This window comes from Neocloeon triangulifer, unplaced genomic scaffold (assembly GCF_031216515.1).
Source record: "Neocloeon triangulifer isolate White Clay Creek 2 clone unplaced genomic scaffold, ASM3121651v1 ptg000003l, whole genome shotgun sequence".
NCBI lineage: Eukaryota > Metazoa > Arthropoda > Insecta > Ephemeroptera > Baetidae > Neocloeon > Neocloeon triangulifer.
In genome coordinates, this window is record NW_026775546.1 from 4,473,422 (window position 1) to 4,496,444 (window position 23,023).

The 23,023-nt window shown below is 36.7% G+C and overlaps 2 protein-coding genes across 3 annotated transcripts in view; both read left to right on the top strand.

Annotated features, from left to right (window-relative positions):
* LOC132192698 (rho GTPase-activating protein 7) overlaps positions 1-21,516 on the top strand; it is a 43,707-nt gene extending 22,191 nt beyond the window's left edge. The window contains exons 3-21 of the mRNA XM_059612780.1: positions 8,804-9,088; positions 9,336-9,558; positions 9,640-9,830; positions 9,966-10,130; positions 10,730-10,772; positions 13,371-13,615; positions 16,432-16,588; positions 16,696-16,818; positions 16,938-17,131; positions 17,199-17,423; positions 17,482-17,614; positions 17,683-17,860; positions 17,914-18,176; positions 18,232-18,414; positions 18,473-18,613; positions 18,675-19,249; positions 19,346-19,584; positions 19,653-19,838; positions 20,131-21,516. Of these exons, the coding sequence (XP_059468763.1) occupies positions 8,804-9,088; positions 9,336-9,558; positions 9,640-9,830; positions 9,966-10,130; positions 10,730-10,772; positions 13,371-13,615; positions 16,432-16,588; positions 16,696-16,818; positions 16,938-17,131; positions 17,199-17,423; positions 17,482-17,614; positions 17,683-17,860; positions 17,914-18,176; positions 18,232-18,414; positions 18,473-18,613; positions 18,675-19,249; positions 19,346-19,584; positions 19,653-19,838; positions 20,131-20,251 (3,870 nt within the window). The 3' untranslated portion in view covers positions 20,252-21,516. The remainder of the gene's footprint in view (positions 1-8,803; positions 9,089-9,335; positions 9,559-9,639; positions 9,831-9,965; positions 10,131-10,729; positions 10,773-13,370; positions 13,616-16,431; positions 16,589-16,695; positions 16,819-16,937; positions 17,132-17,198; positions 17,424-17,481; positions 17,615-17,682; positions 17,861-17,913; positions 18,177-18,231; positions 18,415-18,472; positions 18,614-18,674; positions 19,250-19,345; positions 19,585-19,652; positions 19,839-20,130) is intronic.
* A 409-nt stretch (positions 21,517-21,925) lies between these two features.
* LOC132205816 (uncharacterized) lies at positions 21,926-23,019 on the top strand. 2 transcript variants are annotated; one of them, XM_059635125.1, is made up of 4 exons: positions 21,926-22,356; positions 22,414-22,559; positions 22,622-22,744; positions 22,804-23,019. In XM_059635125.1, the coding sequence occupies exons 1-4, from the start codon at positions 22,017-22,019 to the stop codon at positions 22,948-22,950; spliced, it is 756 nt and encodes a 251-aa protein (XP_059491108.1). In that variant the 5' UTR covers positions 21,926-22,016; the 3' UTR covers positions 22,951-23,019. The 2 variants fall into 2 exon arrangements, with proteins under 2 accessions (XP_059491108.1, XP_059491109.1); XM_059635126.1 differs by having other exon boundaries at positions 21,927-22,337; positions 22,440-22,559.
* The last annotated feature ends 4 nt before the right edge of the window (positions 23,020-23,023 follow it).

Below are 23,023 nucleotides of genomic sequence, written 5' to 3' on the forward strand. Positions count from 1 at the left end.
ATAACATAGGTGTGTCCGCGACGGCGCCTTTTCCCACATAAGTACTTTTACGATAGAGAGACTAGAGAGAGATTCATCGCCGGCAGTTGCGAAATTCGTCATCGTAAATTATGGCCGGGCCTTGAAATTCGCTAATTCGACAGAAAAATGGGTGCTGCTCGGTTGTGATTTGAATTATTCCCATTATGTATTATTTTATTGTTTTTGGATGAGAGAAATTCTTGGAACATACTTAAAATAATTATACCTATTTTGAGAAGGTAAATAACAGCTTAAATACATTCAAAACTGCAAAAGTAGTGCTTATAGATATTTTTAAACAAGCGAAAAAAGTTTCAAAATGAAAGTTATATTTTGTTAATTATCTTGTGACCCCCCAGCAGAAAACAGTTAAATTTTTTGTGTGCCAATAATTTAATAAGTTTTATATTGATTGCTAATTTTAATTTTAATATCCAATTGGTGTAAAATAGGAAAAATCCCTGATGACTTTGTTGCCTTTTTTACCGAAAAGGTTTTGGTTAGAGTCGATAAACCTAATTATTTTTTTAAATTACAAATTAAACAGCTGAAATTTACGGAAGACAATTTTAACGTTTTTCGTGTTGTTTTTCTTTGCTTGATGAGATCATTGTTCATTTTTACAAAGATTACCACACCTATGAAAACAACGTGCCAAATATTTAAAGTAATTTAGAATTTGTTTGCAAAACATGATCTAACTCCCTCTCAAAATGATTTTTTTTTGTTAATTTTGCAAACAATTTTTTCCCCTATAGAAATAATCGCAAGTCACAAAATTCAATAATAGAACCGGAAAAAATTCTGCAAATAGCGAAAATCCGCGCACTATTCATAGATGGGCGAGCACACAAATGAAGTGAGCTCTTGAGAGTATTATTTTCGCCTTTTGTTGTCGGGCGGCCCACGCGCGCCAGAACACCTTGGATAGTTAGTCAGGTGATGTAAGAACAAAGCAAACACCTATATGTGTATCTCTTTTTATTTTCCTCGTATGAACGCTCGTGTGATATTCGGCGCGGCATTAGTAGGTGGTTTTGTGAGGATCGCAGACCCACGCGTTTTATTTTTCAAAAGCTTTATAAATCGCGACGTATAAATTTTATGTGTATTCGCACAACACACACACACGCAGCACGTGAATGTTTGTGTGACTCTCTCGAGAGAGGAGTCTGCACATGGTGTGTGAGAAGAAAGAAGGAAAGATCAGGGCTTGGCCAATAAAAAGCCACACCAGCTGGAACAAATGGTCACTTTTTGGTCAATTTGGGCTTGCATTTTGTCTAATTAAATGGTTTTACGATAAAAATTTTAAAATTGAATTTGGAATTTTCAAAATTTTATAAAATCAAAAATAAGTTGTTTACAGTAGAATTAAATAATTTATTTTATTACTTAATAAAAATTGATCCAACACACTGGAGAAGTCACAATTGAAAACTTTATTATGCATGGAATTGAGCAATTTATTTATTTTTATATTTCCATATTGCAACAATCGTATTGTTTTTAGGCTGTTAATTTTTATTAAGAAATAATTTTGATTGATTGTATTCACTTGAGGCACTTGAACAACAGAGTCTTGATTGACATGCACTGGCGAGAAAAGGTGAAATCGTATATATCACTGTTGTGCTGATCCGCTCTGCGGGCGTTTGGATCAAAACATGTTCGCTCTCTGAAAGTCAAATTATTATAGTGCGATGCAGACGCGCGCGGTGCTCATTAGAAAAGCAAACGCCAAAGGTCAGAGGACGTCGCCGAGCCGGCTAATGAAAGCAATACAGAAAACACGAGCAGCGGGTCACGAAGAGGAGAACGACAACAAGCGGGAGGAAAATTAAAGATTGCCTCCAACGCTTTTGACAGCTCCACCTAAGTAAGAGAAAAGAGCGACCTATAGGTCTTTCCAGAGGCTCACTGAAGGCAATCGGCAAACGTCATGCTGGGTGGCATAAATGTATCGCGCACAAGCATAGAATAAAAAAAGTATCAATATTTATTGAATAAATTTAAAACAAGAAAAACATTAAAGGCAGCTGAAGGGCTAAAATTCAAAATTTTAATTTTATTTGGAAAAAAACTGATTGATTTGCGTTTAAAATAACATAAAAACTAGTTACGCCATCAAACTTTTTCTTATCCTGATTATTAAATAATTAATAATTCTTCGATAAGAATTAAACTAATTAAAATTGACTTTTCAAATTTTTATTATTAGAAATTAAATTCAAAAAAATTTGAAAAAGCTGAAGTGTAAAGGTTTAAAAAAATCAAGACCAATAATTTAATTTTTGAAACTGTAAATTTTTTATGTACAATTTTTATTTTAAACAGATAATGTGAGATTGTGAATTTACATCCTGCTCACGGTGGAGTTTCAGCGCACGACTTGTGCTTTGTCGTTTACATCGGCGATAACAATACTGCCGACTCAATTAATCAATTCGAGTTGACAATCAAAAGCAAAGCACAAAACGTTTGATAATCGTAAATTCCGCCTCGCTGCTTGAACCCATCCAATGAACCGGAACCGAACAAATTGCGAGAATAAGTATCTTTCTTTTCATAAATAATCTATTATTTTGTCGTTTGTTGCGTCAAGATTTTGTTTGTCGCTACCGCGGTGTCCCCGATTTCGCCCATTACTTATGCACACGATCTTTGATTTGAACTGCGGCGTGACCTCCAGGCCGTTTCTCACCCGGCTCTTTCTTGGCTGCCACATTCAACAAGGCAAAGTCAACGTATGATGAGGTTGGAAATAGACATTGTCGTAATAATCGCTATCGCATTGGCAAAGTAAGGAGGCTCGTTGGAAATAGATTTTATTCGTTTCATTCCCACAGCCTTGGATCAATGATTAAGGAGTGTGGGGGGCACGCGTCATTCATTATAAATATAAATTATTCTTATGCCTGCAATATTCTCTTATTGAATATAATTAATTCATGATTAATTATTTATTATTAAAAACCCTTACAATCGTTTAATTTAAAATGAAAACGCTAGTTCACTTTCATTAAATATTTTTTGTTTTGCAAAATAAAATGCTGTCCAACATTTAACTATATATCAATGTTGCTTCTGGAACTCCAAATAGTTAGAGATAGTGTTAATAGAAAAACATGATTTAAAACTCAAATGATTATAAATATTTAAAAAAATTCATTGCAAGAAACTGTAAATAATCCAAAGAATTAAATTGAAGAAATATGTATACCAATTAAATATATTTTTGCTTTTTTTCTGTAAATTTATTTTAATTTTTTGTGATGAAATCTTATTCATGGAGATATAAAATTCACTTATAATTAAAATTTAATTTATTGAATATTTAATATTTCAGTAAACTTTTTAATGCAATAGGAGACGACAAAATCTTTTAAAATATTTTTGGTGCGTTTTATTTTTTAATAAATTAATAAATTTATTTAATTTTATTATTTTCAGAACCCCCCTTCCATTTTCCGCAAAATGATAAAAAAATAGCGAAAAATAGAACAGATTTTTCCCTTCTCATTATTTTTTTCCTTCGTTTTCATTTCCATATTCATTTTTAATTCCTTGTTGATTTTTGTTTCTTCCTTTTTTAAACCGGAACATTGTTAACGATGCGGACGCGATAACTCACTTTTCACTCGTAATATGTATATGTTCAAAACTAAAATCAATCAAACGGCGGCGCGTGATGCGCGCTGCTGGGAATTGACACATCCGTTCGAGTGTTCTGAATTTATAATTCGGTCTCTTGAGAGACGCTGTTGGTTTGCTCGCTACAGAGCGCCGACTTTTGTGCGTTTCAAAATCACGCTCCATCCGTCTGGTTGTAAAATTCGTCTGATTGACGTCTGTAAGAAAGCTTGAAAGAGCGAACACGAAAATCTGTTGAAAGGCTTTGCAGCGACTCATCATCGTGAATGCCCTTGTCTCTGCTCTCGATTTGAATATATAAATAATATTCCTTCCGCCGGCCTCGCTCTTTCAATAATTGAATTATATCTCGTTGTGTTTCTTTTTTCAAAGAGAATTTTAGTCTTTGGTCTTAATTTGCGATCTACTTTTTCTGGCGAAACTGGTTCTTTGCTAAAAGTACATAGCCATTGGCACCTTTGCCAGAGATAAAAAAAATTTCGCACGGTTATGCTAATTGAGTGCGAAACACGGTAAAACACTTCTCACCTATTAAAAAAAGACTGGTCTAACTGTATAGGTTTAAAAGTGCAAAGAGTTTTGCTTATTTTTTTGAAGTCAAATTTATAAAATTGCAAGAAAAAATTTGAAGGTTGCGTATACAAAATGAATTTTCAAGGATGTTAAAAATAATTCCCTCAATACGCGAAAAAAATGTATTAAATTTTTATCAATTTTTTTTTTGCAAATTCTAATATTAAATGAAAATTAAAAAAAAAATCAATAGGCATTAATTTGCAAAATCAATGAAGATTAAAATATAATCCAGTTTTCAATACTTGATTGACGTTATTAAAAGGGCAGAAATTTTCTACAAAAATTTTAAAATCTCCAATTGAATCAAGTAGGTTTTCAATAGCAATAATTAATTTTAATTGAAACTAAAATTATCAAGTTAATATTCTCTATTTCTATAGATTTTTAAACCATTATATTTAAGAGTTTACTTCATGTAAATTTTTATTTTCAGAAATTTTAATTTGATTATTATTTCCTGGATCAGCTCAGGCGTGTCCTATACTCATTCGACGCAGAGTCGAATTTATTTGCAAATGTTTTTCCTGCTAAGTAAGTTTTGCTCTGATTGTGAGTCAGAGGAAATGAGATATTTTTATTTACGCTCGTGGTGCAAGTTTTAGGCTGACAAACGAAGTATTATAAAATTTTCTGTCAGTCTCTTATTATAATTTCAGTCAGGCACGGAAAGTGACAATGGATGAAGCACCTGACTGTAAATTGAGCTGACAAAGAGGGACGCCTCTGTGGACAATTTAAATTGAATACTAATTTAAAAGCCGAAAATATAATAATAATATATATACGTGCACAGGAAATGCGTCTAGGAAAAGATAAAATAGGATTTCAGGCCACTTTGTTTTTGGGGTGAGGTTTCATTCGGAGGAAAAGCTCAGATGATATTTTTGTTCTTTGTCTTGTGCTGGTTGTTCTTGATATAAAATTATCAACGGATGCGTTTGTTTTTGTGTCATGACTAATGCAAACGAGGAAACAAAAAAAAATGTTATATTTTAGTCAGATATTGCTTCTGTTTTATGTAGAAAATTTTTCATTAATTCGATGCAAAATAATTTAATTTTTTAACTAAAATTTCAATTGAAATTTTGTTTCTAAAAACAAATTAATTATTAGTTTTTAATTGATTTTTGTTATCATTTCGAATAATCAATGAATTACAGCAGCACTCTTGTATTGAAACGTTACATCATTTGGCGTTCTCGGAATGCCTTTAACTGATTAATTGTTCCATTGTGCCTGCGCATATTATCCCACACACAATGAACGCGGCGGCAGCTGAGAGAGGCTGGACCGTCTATTGGACTTACACTTGTTTCATTGTGTGCAATTTTCTCATTCCTATTTCTGCGCGACACAATAATTATGTAATCTACCGCAATTACTCCGAGATAAAAGGGGGCTGCGGCAGCAATGCCGTAATACACGCGGCGTGGTTTTAATCCCGAATGAAAGCATCCTTTTGAATATGTATGTAGCAGGCGGACGCACTACACTTGAAAAGCTGCAGCTGACGACGTTCAATTACGTAATTTGTCAACTCGGCGGCATTTGGAATCATTGCTGCCGGCGCGGGTGGTTTCAAAAATTGCAGAGCACTTGAGACAGGAAATTTCTCTTGCGCTGCGATTGACAAATGCATGCATCAACCCACTTTTATCATAGATGTGAAAATTTCAATAGTCAAAGTTTTATTTTTAAACCAAAGTTGAAAATTTCTTGGCAAGACTTAAAAAAAATTTATTACATTTGAAGCAAATTATGAACTTTTGCAGGAAATATACTTGTATTATTTTTAAACATTCCAGAAAGTTATTTTGCTGATGTAATATTTAAAATATTGAATTAAAAAATTGACATATAATATTTTTTAATTTAATTATACAAATTTTTAATTTTAAATTCTATATTGTATTATTTTCAATATCGCCTTTTTTACACAATTTATTGTTTAAACTATTTTTTAACACTATTGGACATTGCATTTGATGAGAAAATAATGTTTATAAATTTAAGATAATTTCAAAATTAAAATTTATAAATAAGTTGGAAGTATCGCAGTGAATCATATTTTCAAAAGATTAATTTCTGCTACTAACTGTTCTTAGATTAATATATTTAAAAATATACATTTGTGTTATTAAATTAAATAAATTTTAAAACTTTTAACCAAGGTTCGCGCATCAGAACAATTGAAATTTTTTTCGATTGTTGTTTGAGCTCTCTGATTGGGTGCAAGTAAAATTGCACCCAATCAGAGCGCTCGGCAACAATCGAAATTTTCTAATGCGCGAACCTTGCTTTTAACCAAATTTAATTTTTTTTGAAATTTTTTCTCTAAAAAGTAATATTTAGTTTCCTTCAGCCGCTGTTGCATCTCCTGCATTTTACGGCCGCTAAAGGTCATCGTTTGGGAAAACCTTGCGACTCGCGTTTTGACGGACGCGCGAGAGTTGGACATGAATGGTGGCTCGTTCTTGTTTCACTTCTAATGAGAGCCACTCCCGGCTTTTGCTCGACTTGCGCTCTGCACCATATGGCTTGAGATTTCTACTTCTTTTCGCCGCGCGTCGTGCAAGGCATTATTAATTTTATTTTCATTGATGAAACGCTTCGATTAAGAATAATGCGAAGAAGTTCAATCTGGCGTGCGAAACACATCTGTTTTACGACGTTTGCAAACTATATGAGCGGCGCAATAAAATTAAATTGGAAAAAGTAAAATGGACAGATTGGCATCTTTGGCGCTGGGAATATAAATCTTTACGACATAATACTGCTCATACTCCCACTTAATAAATTGAATGAACTGTAAAATTTTATTGAATTTAAATTTTTGAAAAAAAGTGCAGGGGTTGAAATAAGTTAATTCTTTTGACTTTGAATAAAAATTTAATTTTGGGTAAAAACATGTAATGGGTAAATGCTGGATAAATTTAATTTTGATTTCTTTGTTCACATATTATTAATTGAAAACGCAAAATTTTAATTACACATTTGTACAAAAAGATTTAACTTTCTAAATAAGAGACAAATAAGTAAAAATATACGTGGAAATATGAACTAATATTTTAAGTTTTCTTGTAAGCTTTAATTTTTAATTTCTCTGCCATGAACAAGCTTAATATTTTATTTGGTGCAAATGAAGACAATTAAGGACTAGATTGTAAAGGTCGTTTACTCAATGAAACCTCTGAAAAAATTATTTTATTATTTTACCAAGAAAATATGATTTCTCAGAAATCATTCTTCGGCTTATAGTGTGAACTGCACAGATCTCGCGCCTTTTTTGCCTGGCAACGTTTCATAATTGGCAAGACCATTTGCATCGTTTAAGTCGCCCGCGGCTCTGCTTACATCGATTGTGCATGTCGTTTATAGATATACGTACGCTGTATTTTTTGCCCGCCGCGAGCGCGTCTCTTTTGATATATAGTTCTATGCACACTTATAAGTACAAGTTCACCTTCCAAGGCATAGCACTCCATACATATGAGCCTGCCGAGAGAGATTATGTTGCTCTCCGCGCGGCATGACAGACCGATTGGTGCCTTTAGTGCCCACTTACAAGATGCTGGCTAGCGCGAGAAGAAATCAGTGACGTCACTTCGGCTGTTTAATGTGCCGATGACGAATGAAAATGAAAATAAATCATGCGACCGGACCTTCCTGATCCTTAAATGCGCCCCAAAAATACTAAAATTTAAAACAAAAATTTAAAATAAGCAGCAAAATTTAAAAAAACTGATAATACTCCTCGTACTAAACTTATTTACTGCACTTCTTTGGTGCTAAAATTTATCTAGTAAGTTTTTGGTGAGATGACAAAATTTATTCAACATTGATAATGAAATGATAAGTCGCAAAACAATACTTGCAAATTGTTCAAAAATTTTAAAATAATTATTGACTTTGGGTGGCTATATTAATTAATTACATTTAAAAGCCCACGTTTTAATTACTTTATACCAGGAAAGGAATGCAACAAAATTGGTTGGCCAAGAAAATGTGTATAAATAGTTTTCTTTTCCTCAATCAAACCAAATTTTGTTATTTACACAGCATCTTCTATCAACAGTAATTAATACAATAATTAATTCTCATGCCTTTCAATTTTGACATGAAAATACGTCAAAGCTTGTGCGTGCACGATTTGACTCCTTCCCTTTTTGATATTTGCTAAATAAAAAAATTGATGATATAAATAATTTTAAATAAATGAAGCATTTAAGATGCCATTTTTTTTTTAATTCGATAAAAGTTCGTGGAACTGTGCTGGACCCAAAGACAACCTTGCTGGGCCCACTCGCGCTCAATAATGTAAAACAAGGAAACGCGGCTGCATTAAATAAGCACGCAGACTCTGCTTTTGAATAATGCGTAACATTCTGTCTGGTGTGTTTGTCAGCCTCAGGTGTGCCCGGGCTGACTGACTTTATACAAACAACTCTGCTTCAAATTACTGCAGAGAAAGTTATTCAATAAATTATATAAAGCTGAACCTGAGAGAAAAGTAAATACTTTTTTTAATTTTGAATGTTTTTTGTGATTTTAGGATGAGATCGGGGCAGTTTTTGACCAGTGGCAGAAGGAAGCCGCCCTGAAGCAATGCTACCCTGACGTGATCAAGGCGGATCAGGTTGATAGTGCGAAGGATAGCCCTACCCTGAAGGCTCAGGAAGAACTGAAGCCGCTTCCGCCTGCAAAGGTTCCGCCAAAGGTGCCTCCAAAGAGACCCACCCTGCTGCTACCTGATCTTCTGCAGCAACAAAAGGAAAACGCAACAACACCGACGTCGCCGGCCAACTCGCAAGCCGCCACCCCAACGTCACCTTTGCTGGTATGTGTAGAAAACGACGTACAAAATATAATATAAATATTAAAATAATTTTTTTTTTATTTATTTTTTTTTTAATCTGAAATTTGATAAATTTTTGTGAATTAGTTTCAAATCGCTGCGAAAAAAACATCAGACGTGATTTTGATTCCAGATTAAAAATTATGGGTGCTTCTTTAATTTTGATATAAAAAAAAAATTGAAAACTTTGTGAAATAGTTTCATTTTTAACAATACAAAAAAATTTCAGCAACCGAAAGAGGTGGACACATTCTTAAGAAAGGTGCAGACAACCATTTTGGGAGACAACCTGTCCTTGGACGCAGGAACGCAGACGCCCTTGTCCCGCAGTTCAAGCGTCACCTGGCTCAGCAGCAGCCAAAGCAGTCTCGGGGGTGGAAGCGCCGGGGCGGACAGCAGCTCCCCTTTCTCAAGCAGTGAGGAAACTTTTCTCTCTTCAAATGGAGCGACTGGTAAGAAACTTCCAATTCAAAACTGTTAATGATCTAAATTGGTTTTATCGAACTCTTAATTGACTTTAATTGTTGTTGCAGGCACAACGGCCGACACGTCCAGCCCAGAGCGGGAAAGTTGCGACGGCAGCAGCCGGAATGGCAGCGCGGGTGACCTTTTGGAAAGTTGGGATTCGAGCCGACCTCCAGTGGCTGGACGAGAAGGCACCCCTTCGTGGCGAAGCGCCGCCAGCGACAATGAAACAAGGGTCAAAAGGAGACCCAAAGCAAAGGTGAAATAATTATTATAAAAGGAGAAACAAATTTTTTTCTACTTTTTTCAGTTTTTTCTTAAATTGAAATTTATGGGGGAAAAAAGATTAATTTTTTTTTATTGATATTAATATTTTGGTGTAAAATGCTTTCAGCCCACAGAACCACTGCACAGTCCTTCGTCAGTGTCATCACTCTCTGGCTCGACCATTTGCCCTGAAATGGGCGCAAAATCTTCCTCCGCACCTGTAATCATGAATGAGCCCCCTGGCTCCCCTCAAATAGGCCAAAGTACACCTTCCAACGGCCAAAATAAGAAAGTAAGCAACAAATTTGAATTTTTGATATTTTTGTCTTTTTATGTTTTAAAAGCTGCAGTTTTTGAAATGTTACAATGATAAAAACTAATTCCGTTGAGTTATTTATTGATTTTCCTGCCTTTTGCATTTTTTTTTCTGCGATTGTATTGGGTTCAATGGGTGCACTTACGCTCGCAATAAACCAAAGCATTTTGGACACTCTGGCTCAGATTTTGTCCCTGGATCAAGGGCGTGCACCCGACTGTCACTGTGCCTATGCGTTGAATATTGCGCCGTTTGAAGTGCGCCACTCAGGTGTTAATAATACTCTTGCTGTTCAACTGGATGGCACAAATATAATCCCTCGGCACTCCTCTTGTTGCTGCTGATGGAAATTTTTATGTATATTGGAAAAGAGGAATTTCCACAGAAATCAAATCACGTTTTGTAATGATTGTATGAAATAACTCTTCATATTAATCCTGACAGTTCCATAACAACTTTGCAACTCTCTTACTGACGGATTTAGATTACAAATTATTCAAATATTACAAAATAACGTGTAATGTCAACTGAACTTACATATAATCATGTTTTCTAATCAAAATTAACTTTTTCAGAGCTACCCCCAAATGAGATCACACTCGGAGAGACATTTAAGTGGTGAGTTTAACATTTCCTTAATTAGATAACTTTGTTCCGTTTCAATTAGGTTTTTAATGGAAAAACAGCTAAAGGGAATCAATCATTAATATATAAATTAATATAACTTATGAAACTAAACTAACATGTATGTGTTGGTAAAAGTTAAGAGTATCTTTCAACAAAATTTTGCAGCCGAGTGAGACTAATTGAAATAGAGTGCTCCACCAGGGTGTAAAAATGTGCCTTGGAGAAAACGGCAAAGCATGAAATCCGTTCCTCCCACACCATCCACCCACTGCACCCACACAACAGGGTTGATAATTTAAGCTCATCAATCATTTCTTTTTAATTTGAGTTCTTTTAGTTGCTTAAAATTTGCATTATTTTTTTTTACACTTTTTTTTAATTTATTCAAATAATTAAGATCAATGATATTTTAAAACCGCATCAAAATCGTTTCGATAAAGCTAAAATCTCACACCCGAGGGGAAGTTCTCGTCTTCGAACCTTGGGTTTGTTGTTTGTCTTCCCAGACGTTGACAGTTGCGGTGACGGAAATAACAACAATAGTTTATTCGCAGAAGAAGGGGTTGTGTTAGGAGGGTTGATTTGTAATTAATGAGGAAACAATAGGGGTGAACTGCTAGACGATCAAGTGCTACAGGTTCATTAGGCCGAGTTATTGCACACGGGGTGCTTTTCCTTTCTGCGCAGGACGCGAATCTCTCCCCGGGCTGCTCGGCTGCTTGGCGGGTTGCATGCCCACCGAGTCAGTCAACAGGCGGGCGGACGTCAGTCAATATGTCGCACTTCAAGGAGTACAAGTTCTTCCGCAGCTTCAGCTCCAGGGTCGAGGGCTGGTCGCTGGGCAAGGCCGAGAAACTGTGGCGCCGCCTCAGGGAGAAAAAGATCGCAGGTGCGTTTCGCATTTAAAAATATAATGAAGAGCGGGTTGCGGATCATTCCGACGGCAGGCGAATGGACCACGCTTACTTCACTACCTGCTGCCCGTCGGGGGGTGAGCAGGGTGAAAGCGCGCGTGAGAGAGGTGGGTGCAAAATGTATTCCGACCCGCCGCCGTTTTGTGTACGCGGATTCTCTCAAATATTGTTTTAGGATTTATAAAAGCATTGCTTGTAAATCCAGGCTTTTGGTTCCTAACAAAATTAAATTAATCCACGTCTGAAAAATGCTAACAATAATTACCTTTTTCACAGTTTGCGGTACATTATTCCTAAAAATTTGATTTTGTTTGTAAAACATTGTAAACCTTGACTTTAATTCTATAATTTAATTATAATTTAGGAAATTTTGATGAAAATTGGAAAACTAAGACGATTTTTTAGAGGTTGATTTGATTTTCTTAACACGAGGGACAGTGAATAAAATAATATCCTGGCAGTTCAAAACCGTAGAATATTTCAAATTTAGATTTGATACAAATTTTCTCAAAAGTTATTTTAAATCTCGATTCAAGGTGCTTTCAGTATTTATTTTCTTGCGTTATTAACCTCAAAAGTCAAGACTATAAGAAAGTTGGATAGATCTATACGGTGTGTTGGGCAATATGAAGTGATTATTTGAGCTGCTAAGGTTTCACGCCACTATTGATTTACTCTCCATTTAATTCTCAACGCCTCACAAATTATATATTAAAAAAATCAAACGAATTTTTTTTCCATATAAATGTATGGGTATAATTTATTTTTAACTGCCCATATAGCAACTCGACCAACTCGACGTTGATGAAAAAATGGTTTTTCTGCGGCACCTGTGGGCGCTCTCGTTCTTTTCCTCTTCTTTATTTTCTTTCTCTCTTTCCGTCCTCTGATCTTGTGCGGTAGGCCAGGCATACATCGCTGCTATTGTAGTCAAAAGTTTTTTTGCTCGTGCTAACGTGAGGGTGAATGGAAAGAGACGCGAGTTTATTTTTGAGTTTTGTGGGGCAGCAGGTGGCATTGTCCTGACCGGCGCCTATTGTGGCCTGGTGCTGATAAAAGCGCCTGCATTGTTTGTCAAAAGGGTTCGTGTGGCCAAATTCAAACGGAATTTAACACACGGGTCAATGATGTGCATCGTGGAAAATAAAACAGAAGAATCAAGGTCTGAGCAGGATTATTGAAAATTACAATTTGAATTTCATTTTCACAATTCTTTTTCTTATTATCAAATTAAAAAAAAAGGAAGTAGCAATTTCTCAGCTCTGTAAAAATTTATTTGAATTTTGGTTTTTCACTTTTATTTTGAGAGTTCAAATAATTTAATTGATTTAAATGCAATTAATAAAATAACCTTGTTTATCAGTTAATTTATTTGTGAAAATATGATAATTTTGTTCGATCAAACTGTTCTTGGAAGTTTTTAGCATAAATAATAAATTTTCCTTGCAAGAAACGTGTAAAGAATGTTCTAAAATAACAGTCAGCAAGTGAAAAACAATATGATTGCCGATTGGAGAGCAACAATAAGGGACTCTGTATGCAACAATGTGCTGCTGATGCCCTCTGAGTGGTACATAAAGCGACACGAAAAGCCAACCGCGCTTTTGCACTTTCTGTTTAACCGCCGAGAGTATTGATTGGGCGCGCATTATTTTTTTCGCTTTTGTGTTGGCAGAAATCGAGGCGGCCGAGGCCTGCCGGTGGATGAGGGCGGCCGGCTTCCCGCAGTACGCGCAGATGTACGCCGACCACCAGTTCCCCGTGGACCTGCACGCGGTGCAAAAGGACCACCCGTTCCTCGACCGCGACGCCCTGCAGGCCCTGTTCCGACGCCTGCACGCGCTCAACAAGTGCGCCCGCCTGCACCGCATCGACGGCGCACCCGCGGCCGCCATCGGCACTCAACACAACAATGCACAGGTAAAATCAATTTTATAATCATTATTTTTTGTTTTCACAACCCGAAAACCGAACAAATTTGAATTCAATTTTAAGTATTCTTAATTTTTAGATAACTTATCTTGTCATAAATCTTCGCACAATTTTCTAAGCTGCTTTAAAACAAAAAAAAGCACTTTCAAGAAATTTTATCCAATTTTTTTTGTATTGTCATGCAAGTCAGGCCAATATGCGACCCTTCAAAAGTTTCACATTAAGGCATTTAGTCAAAAGTTACCATTTTTTTTTTAGTTTGGGGTTATTTTGTTACCACTTGTGAATTTTAATTTAAATTTACTATATTATTACTGCAAATGACTGAAATTATAAATTTATACCCATGAAAAGAGATTTTTTTATTAAAGATAGATTTTGTTAAATATAAAATATAAGATTTATAGTTTTTCTCGCTACAGTCTCAGAATTAATCGGGTTAAAAAAATAATCGTGACGCCAGTAAAAAATAATTCCTTTAATGAAGCTACAAATTTGAAATTTTGGAGCTAATTCCATTATTGAAATTTAAAGAATAAATAATTGTTATTTCTTTTTAAATGTTCAATAAAAATTTTTCTAAATAAATGTTTGCATCTAAACAGTCTTACTGCGCACAGTTTGAGGGAATATATTTTTATTTAATAAAATTCACAATTAGTACTACATTCATAATAAATTTGAATTTTCAATTAATTTTCGCTATTTAAAACAAAATTTAGTAATTTTAAATTATCATTTTTTTATTTCTAATTATAAGAATAAAAAAAATTGTATATGAATATTTTTCTTCTTCAGTGAGTATAAAAAAGAATCCCCGCTGACGTTAAAATAATGTTTGCGCGCCTGTCAGCCTTCACTCCGTTTTATATAAAGAGCCTCTCTCTGCGTCTACTTCCGATGAACAGCCCATTACGTTACACTACTTATATGTACCAGTATAAACTAATTGTTCTTTCGGTGGCACCCAGCACTGTGTGTATAGTGTGTGCTACACACGCAGGGATGTACATGAAGTATCTAATAGAGAGTTTTCGGGAGTGCTGGCGAGTAAATGTTATAGGGTTGGCGGGGGTCGTTTTGCTGCCGCAGTCAACCAGGCAAACACGTTGCTGTTGCTGCCGGCGGTGTGTTGTTATTTCTGCAGGGATGGAGCGAGTTTGCTAATTGACTAAAAGTCAAAGGCCGCCCCCATTATTGCTCGAGCAAAATGAAATAGCGCGCCGCCGCTTATTGATTTTCGCAGACCAAAAATGCGCCCGGTGCGGAATCGCTGTTCCTTTAAAATATGGCGAATAAATAAACGTCGCATGTAAAAATAAAAATTAATCAAAAATGAATTAGCAGATTTTGAATAAATAACAGCTAGTTCTTTATTTTAAAATTTCTTTTTGCAAAGTTTCTCTTAAGAAAAATATTTTATATTTATATAAAAAAAACCTTGTCTCTCGGTGATGTTTATTTTAAATAACGTCTGCACAAAATCTTCAACCAGGCATCTCGGAGATTTATTTGGTTTATTGAAACCCAAACAGTCGTGTAATTTTCCTTTTGTGTTTGTGCGCGCCCAAACAAACAAACCCCTCTTTGCTGGATGTCGTGTCGCGGACAGAACCAACAAATAATCCAATCTGTCACGCTCTCCAGCGAATTGTCATCTTCAGCAAAACGGTATGGAATGTGAAAAAAAAGGAATAACACAAACCCATTTCGAGGCAATAAATATATCGCCGAGTACCGCGTCTGGCTTCTAAACCAGGGATGTCTCAAAGTGGGCCCTTCACTTAAAAATTTGAAATAAAATGTTATTCTGAATTCCTATAAATAAAACGTTATACCTTCAATTTGAAATAAACTGTTTAATATCATTTCAATTTTTTTGTACAATTCATAAAGCTACTTTTTTCAATTATTAAGTTAAGAATAAAAAAATTATTTCTAAAATTTTCCCATTTTTGGCAAATTTGGTTGACTTTGAATTATTCCTTCTGTCAGAAGGTCTCGTTGTCTCTCTCCTGCATGCGTTTATGACACACATCTCCACACATCTTTTACAGGCCATGCAGGGGGTTGTTTTGTACTTTCCTCCCCCGTCCATCCCGAGGCATGTGCGCGCCGTATTATATACCTGCTGGAATTTTTGGCGACACGCAGGGCAGCTTTTCTGTCCGTCCGTCTGTGTTTTATTGCCCCGGCTCCTTTTCTCTTTTGTGCGCGACTGCTTTTGTGACCTCAGCTTGGCGCCTCCTTTCTTGCACCCTCTGCCCGACTCACTCATGCGGGGGTTGTTGAGCCTCAAATTTGTCAGGGTGGATATCGAAAGACGTGCACAAGTGAGGGGAGGGCAGACAGGACACCTTCCTTTTGCCAGTAAAAACGAAACGATCAGTCTTTCTGGAAACTTTGAGAGTGAAGGTTCGACTGTGCATTGTGGTGCAATTTTTGGACAATCAGGATACAATTGTAAAAGTCGCTCAATCACTTCATAGTTGACAGGATTCGAAAGGTTTTTTTTTGGGTATGCTTGGCAATTTCTTAATTACGTGCTCAATATGTAGTAAAACTATTTTTTTTTAAGTTTAAAACATCTGAAGAAATTTTTTAAGATTTTTAAAATTATATTTCCAACGTTAAAAACTAGTTGAACAAAACTTTTAAAATTTTCTTCATCATGTATGTTTTTTTTTCAGCATTTTGATAGTCATAATTATTAATTAATAATATAGTTTTAAACTTATGAATATGCTAATTTGGCATTTAACCGCAATTTGTTATTTTTAGTAATTTTAATTTACGTGTTGCAGAGGGATGGTGAGGTTCACGCAGCTGCCGACTCTGACGAAGAGGTCGAGTGTGCCTTGAGTGATAATTGGATGTTTCTGCATCAGTCGCGCCGCTGGTCTCGAGTTTCACCCCTCACTGAGCAACAGTCGCCCTTGCACAGGGCAGCGCCTCTGGCAGGTCGGTATTCCCTAAGCCACGCAAATTAACCGCAAATGCAATTACTGCAAAAATCTTTCCTCGCCGTGCCTGCAAAAACCCTCCTTTTAAAAAATTTTGCCTTCCAGGCGCCAATCCCGAGCTACCTGAATGTGATACTGAAGTCAGTGGTGCGGACGACCTTTCTGATCTGACCAAAATTCAAAACCAGTTGCCTTTGCAAAGACAACACAGCAGCAGTTTACCTCCAGGTTAGAAATTGAAAGATGAAATATATTAAATCTTAAAAAATGATTAGTTAATTACTTAATTTTTATGCAAATATGGATATAATGAATTCAATTTACCATTATCCATTATTTTACTACAGGAAAATTTAAAACCACATCGTCCGACATGGAGACAGAATTTGCTTCACCGCAAACATTCCGCAGGTCGGGTAGCGAAAAGTTTAGGGACGGCGCTAAAGCCTTTCTGAGGAGAGTAGAGAGTCTCAAATCAAGGGGCAAGAAGGCCAAGGTTGGCTGCAGAAGTGAAGATATGCCCAAAATCGGTGCTCCTCAGGTACTTATCACTTTTTGTTTGTTTTATATTCAGTAAAATTTTAACTTTGTGCATTTTTTTTGACCAGGTGATAGACGTGGAAAGCATGCAGGAGCGAATGAAGACTTTGAACTGCGTGGATCTGAATTCACCTGAAGCCTTGGAGGCTGGATCTCCAAATACAGCTGTGAATCTCTTCACCAACACAAACAACAACTTGTTATTTGTTGAAAAAGAAGACTTAGGAGCGCACTCGGACTCAGAGTGCCTTGACAGGAGCTCTGCTTGGATGGACATGGGGGATAAAAATAAGGTGAAAAGGATTAAGTTAATTTTAAAGTATTTTTGTTAACTTTGAACTTTCTCTACAGGAGGATGAGGATAAGAAGAAAAAGAAAAAGGAGCCATCAAAGAGGCCGAGGAAATTGCAGACTAAAGAGCAGAGGTCGGCCACACTCAATTTGGATATCAAGATTAAAAGCAACAAACCCAGCTCTAAGTATGGTGAGTAGATTTCTAAAGAAACTTATAATGTAAAATAAAATGGCTTATTATAAATATTATTTTTTTAGGTAAATCTGATAATGGTGGCCTTGCCAGCATCAGCCCTGACAAGGAGGAGACAAGAACGACGTCATTTTACGAGCAGCTTCGACGAAGTGCCTTTGCCAAGAGGCACAAAGAGCTGTCCAAAGGCAGCTCAGAGGGATCCATCCACGAAGAGGATGCAATTCCCTCACCTTCTAAAAAGTGAGCTTTCTCAAATATTTTAAATTTCAAATTAATTGAAAAATTTCTGCTAGGACTGTCACAAGGTGGCACAGCTTTGGCCGAGGAAGCAGTGCGATCCGACGACCGTCGACCCTTCCTCAGATTGGTGGTCACAGACGAAAAGGGGTGCCTTTGGCCTCACTCTCAAGTGGTCAGTTGATGGTGCTGCGGCAGTTGGCCATGCTCAAGCTCACAGCCATGATGGAGAGGCACTGCCCTTCCCTCAGGTCCACGGGCTTCAGCTGGGAGTTGCCCAAGTTCATGAGAAAGACTGGAAAAACCAACCTTCCAAAAGGTTTGCAGCTCATTTAAATATTTAACAAAAAATTTAAATGAATTTTATTTTATAGATGGTGCTTTGTTCGGAGTGTCTTTCATCGCCTTCCTCCAAACCACCGGCCAGGCTCTTCCGCCAGCCATCCAAGCCGCCATCCAACACTTGGCTGACAATGCATTGGACAGGCAGGGCATATTTAGGAGGCCAGGAGTTAAAAGTAGGATTCTAAAACTAAGACAGCATCTCACAAATTTGGGTATGAAAACCTAAAATAAAGCTATGGTCAGTATTTAGAAAAAAAAAATCATTTTTAGGGGCCGATGAGCGCTTCGAGTTTGCTTTGGAAGAGCAACAAGACTACGATGTGGCTGATATGGTTAAACAATTCTTCAGAGATTTGCCTGAAGCGTTGATGACTAATAAACTTAGTGACACTTTTGTGGCTATTTTCCAACGTAAGAAAAAGAAATTCATATTTTTACTCAAATTTTATACTGAAAATTTTCTCGTTTACAGATGTACCTTTAATTAATCGACACGAAGCCATGAAGTGGGCCGTGATCCTCCTGCCCGACCAGCACAGAGAAGTTCTGCAACTGCTGCTCACCTTCTTGAGCCTGGTGGCGTCCCACTCGCGGCAAAACCAGATGACCGCCAGCAACCTGGCCGTCTGCTTTGCGCCCTCCCTCTTCCACTCGTCCACCCACTCCCCTCCGACGCCCAACACGTCCATCGACTCTCCCAGCGGAGGCGACTCCAGGGGCGGCAGTCCCCGTGCCAGAGGCTCGAAGCGCGCCAAACAAGGCACCGGCTCACCGGACGCAAAGGAACTCTCCGAGAACCGCGCCAGCCACGACTGCCTGTTGTACCTGATCAACCACCACGAGGAACTGGTCAGGGTGAGCCAGGATCTACTGACGCAGTGCCACTTCAGCTCAATGGAACAAAGCGTTCCGCTCTCTCTTGACGAGCTTGGCGCCGACCTCGGCCATGACTGGCGAGGGTACATGAACACCTGCACATCCGCCCTGCTCAAAGAACTGAAGGAAAGGTCCCGAGGGTGGGTCAACGTCAACTGCCACCATCCTCAGGTAAAATATTATTCACTATTATTCATTTCATCAATTTTTTACTTAATTTTTGCAATATTACGAACCTTTGAATTAATTTTTTTTTTTAATTTTCAGGTGGATTTGAGTTACAAAAAGGTTGGTGATGGTCACCCTCTCAGGGTATGGAAAGCAACGACTGAGGTCGAAGCTCCGCCTGGTGAGCTGCTGAACCGAATTTTGCGAGAACAGTTCTTGTGGGACCCTACCCTGGCCAAGGCTCGAGTTCTTGCCAAGTTGGATTCCCAGGCCGAAGTCTTCCAGTTCGCCAACCACTCAATGGCACCTCTGGCCCCCAGGGACTACTGTGTACTCAGGTAGGACCCTGAATAATTCAAATTTTAGCCAAAAAAAGTTACAAAAAATTGTATTTTATTTTTTGCAGAACTTGGAGAAGTGATCTACCAAGAGGAGGGTGCGTCCTTGTTGAGACCTCGGTCGAGTATGGCTTGAGTAATGAGCCTTTGGTCCCGGGAGCAAACAGAGGCATCGTCCTAGCCTCCAGGTACTTGATCGAGCACTGCGGCTCTGGCAGATCAAAGATCATCCATCTCTCCAGAGTGGATACAAAGTAAGTTTGAAACAATCTCATTTTGGTATTTCAGAATTTGATTTGAGCCAATTAACAAAATTGAACACTATATAATCAATTAATTTAAGTTTATTTATATTTATTTATTTTGTATCAGGCTAAGACAACGTCTTTTCAGCTTGTGCTCTTTAATAGGTGGTGCAAAAGAAATATTTTTCATTTTAAATTTATTATTTTAAAATTATAATTTTGTGCTGGTGGCATATTTCCTCAAAAATCAAATATCAAAATCAAAATTCATGAACTAAAATTTATTATTTTTTTATTTCAGGGGTCGCAGTGTTGAATGGTACAACAAGTGCTACGGCCAAATGTGCGCGTTGCGCCTGTTCCGAATCCGCTCATCCTTCACCCAGTACTTGAGCACCGATGGTCCTGAGAGCAAGGTTTGACCACACGCTACGCAGGAGGCTCTCAAGAAAATCCAGCGAAATTAGTCCCCCTGCATGTTAACGCTCTAGTCAATGCGTTCGGAGCTACTGAGAAGTATAATTATATAAAAAAAACGACGTTAATTCTGCATTACTCATACACCACATTGCCGTTTCTACGATGCGTAATATTAATAAAATAATACAAAAACTTTTAATTTTATTTATAATCATAAAAATATTTAATTGTAAAATCTTGATGTATTTTTATATCATCAAATTCACACTTTTTCCAGCACCATAAAAATTTTTACAAAAAAAATTGTACTAATTCAAACGCATTTTAGCAGTCAAGTATTGGATGTGCGAAAATTACCATTAGTTAATTGGAGCCAATACAGCAGCTGAAATTTTTTAATTTAAAAAATAAATGACCAATGTACCTTTACTTATTGGATACAAATTATGGACCAAATCCAATTAATTATTTATCAGTGTTTGTACGCGCCGAAGAAGAGAAAAATATTCAAAGATTATTATACTGATATTATAATTAAGCAATTCTACATGTAGTTTTAGCAAATTAATGAGAGATGGTACCATTTTTAATCAAAATAATTTTATTGTCAACTCTGAATTAATTAACAATTTTAAAGTACCGTGATTTTCTGTCTCAAGTTCAACATTTATTGAATCTGTGTATTTTAAATTTGACTGAATATTCACTTGGATGTAACAATCTCTCCTTATTCGATTTGCTGAAAAAAATTTCTGAAGTAAAAAATACCATTTTAACTGTTGTCCCCGTGTATCTAGTCTCATAATTTTATGTTATCGCTAACAGACAAAAGACGTTTACAATTAATTCAATTCAAATAAATTATAGTGGCGCGCTTTAATAAAAATTCATTTCTTTTTTATTATCAAAGCGTGACATGAAAATTCCCAAAAATAAACAACACACATACGCACACCGCCTTTATTGTGAGGCAGATGCAAAAAATATTTTTGTATGTAAATACCGTAAAATACGATCATCAGGGTTGAAACAAGCGTTAAATCTTATCACACAGTGATGTCTGATTTTCGTTTAAAACCGATCGATGACCCAACAATTCCCAAGAAAAGCGTATACGAGCAATGTAAAGTTAAATTAAAAAAGCAAAACTCGCTTCGAGTAGAAAATAATGAATTTAACTTAAAATTGTTTGTTGAATATTTTAAAAGATCTTGAAAAATTCCTTATTATTATGTATGTGCAGCACCAACTCCAATAAAATTCTGTTGGAAACTGAAAAAAAATTGTTTTAATTACTTGCATAAAAAAATCAAACACTAATATTTCATTATATAAAATTTAAAAGATATAATTTTACTCTTTAGAGTCTCTAAAATACAAGGTTGATTTTATTTTTTAATTTGACAGAGATTAAATCTGCACATCCCGGTATCAGATTACAAAAAAATCATAATATTACATTATAATTATTATGGATTGGAAAAAAAATTTAAAAAAAACCACAAAAAAATATTGTCTTGCCAATCATGGATGTTGTGTGCACTTGTGCAGGATCCAAGCCGTTTCACTCTGTCTCATTTTGTTTTGTCTTGCCACACATTCTCTCAAAAATGTCTCAATGCATTGAAAAGGAGGTGTAAAGAAGGGAGAAGAGGGGGCACTTTTTGCGAGCCATAGAGACTGTTTTTTTTTTTAGCTAAAAGATTTTTGTACTAGGTTTGGGTTTGCCACGCATAATTCATTCATTCATTGCACAGTAATTGAAAAATGGCTGAAACGCGTGGAAAGTGGCTGCTGCGCAACAGGAGAGCCCTTCTTGCACAGCAGGTGGCTCCTGAGGCTCCGCCGGACAACTCTGGGCCCTCCGAGGCAAAGAAGGACAAGAAAACTTCTGCTTTTGACTTTCTGCAGCAGGAAACTAACAGAGCCAAACGAGAAAGCAGTCCATCATCCAATCTCCGCAGGCGTTTTGAATCACTGGAAAAACCCCTGCTGTCCAGAGAAATGGTCGAGGATGCCATCCGGCTCCGCAAGTTCCGCAACTCTAAGATTGAAAATGCTCAGAGGGAGAAAAATGCCAAAATCAAGGCTAGTGGTCCAATCAATGGTGAGAAATCTAATTTCTTGAGCCATTATTACATAAATTTATGCTCCTCTTCTGCAGATATCCTCAAAGGTCATCACAATAAGGTGTTGGAAATGTTCAAAAAGGTTGACCAAAAGGCTCAGGAGCACATGACCTTTGCCATCCAAACCATCAAACCTGTTGCTACAGAGATCGAGGAAGAGGCCAAGTCCATCGAGTCACAGGTATATATAAAATTTCCATTAATAAGTGAAAAGGTTTAAACCAAACAAAATTTAAAATTCAGAGCGCCATGGCCAAGAAGTTAGCCAAGGCCTTGGAGGGTCACGTCCAGTTCTTGGACCAGCTGAAAACTGCGCAGACCAAAAGAGCCTCCACCCTGCAGAAAGTACTTGCCACTCTTGAAAAGGTACACAAATTTTAAATAATTTTAACTTGAAATAACTAAATTTTTGGATAAATTAACAGGAATGTGGTCAGGAGCAGAAAGAAGAGCTCAAAGCTTTCACAGAGATGGTCGAGGAAGTGAAAGTCCAGTTGGACAAAGCCATAGTGGATGAGACCGTGGCCAAAGCCAAGGACTTCTTGAAGACTCTTTGCAATTCATTCCAGTGAGGAAACGATTTTTAATTTTCAAACTTAATGGCCTTGGAAAGTGTGTGTTTAGCTGACAATAAAAAAAGTAAAA

Excerpts from the sequence above, each read along its gene's own strand:
- LOC132205816 (XM_059635125.1), top strand. The coding sequence starts at position 22,017 with ATGGCTGAAACGCGTGGAAAGTGGCTGCTGCGCAACAGGAGAGCCCTT. Across the intron at positions 22,560-22,621 it reads CCAAGTCCATCGAGTCACAG|AGCGCCATGGCCAAGAAGTT; the intron begins GTATATATAAAA and ends TTTAAAATTCAG. Across the intron at positions 22,745-22,803 it reads TACTTGCCACTCTTGAAAAG|GAATGTGGTCAGGAGCAGAA; the intron begins GTACACAAATTT and ends ATAAATTAACAG.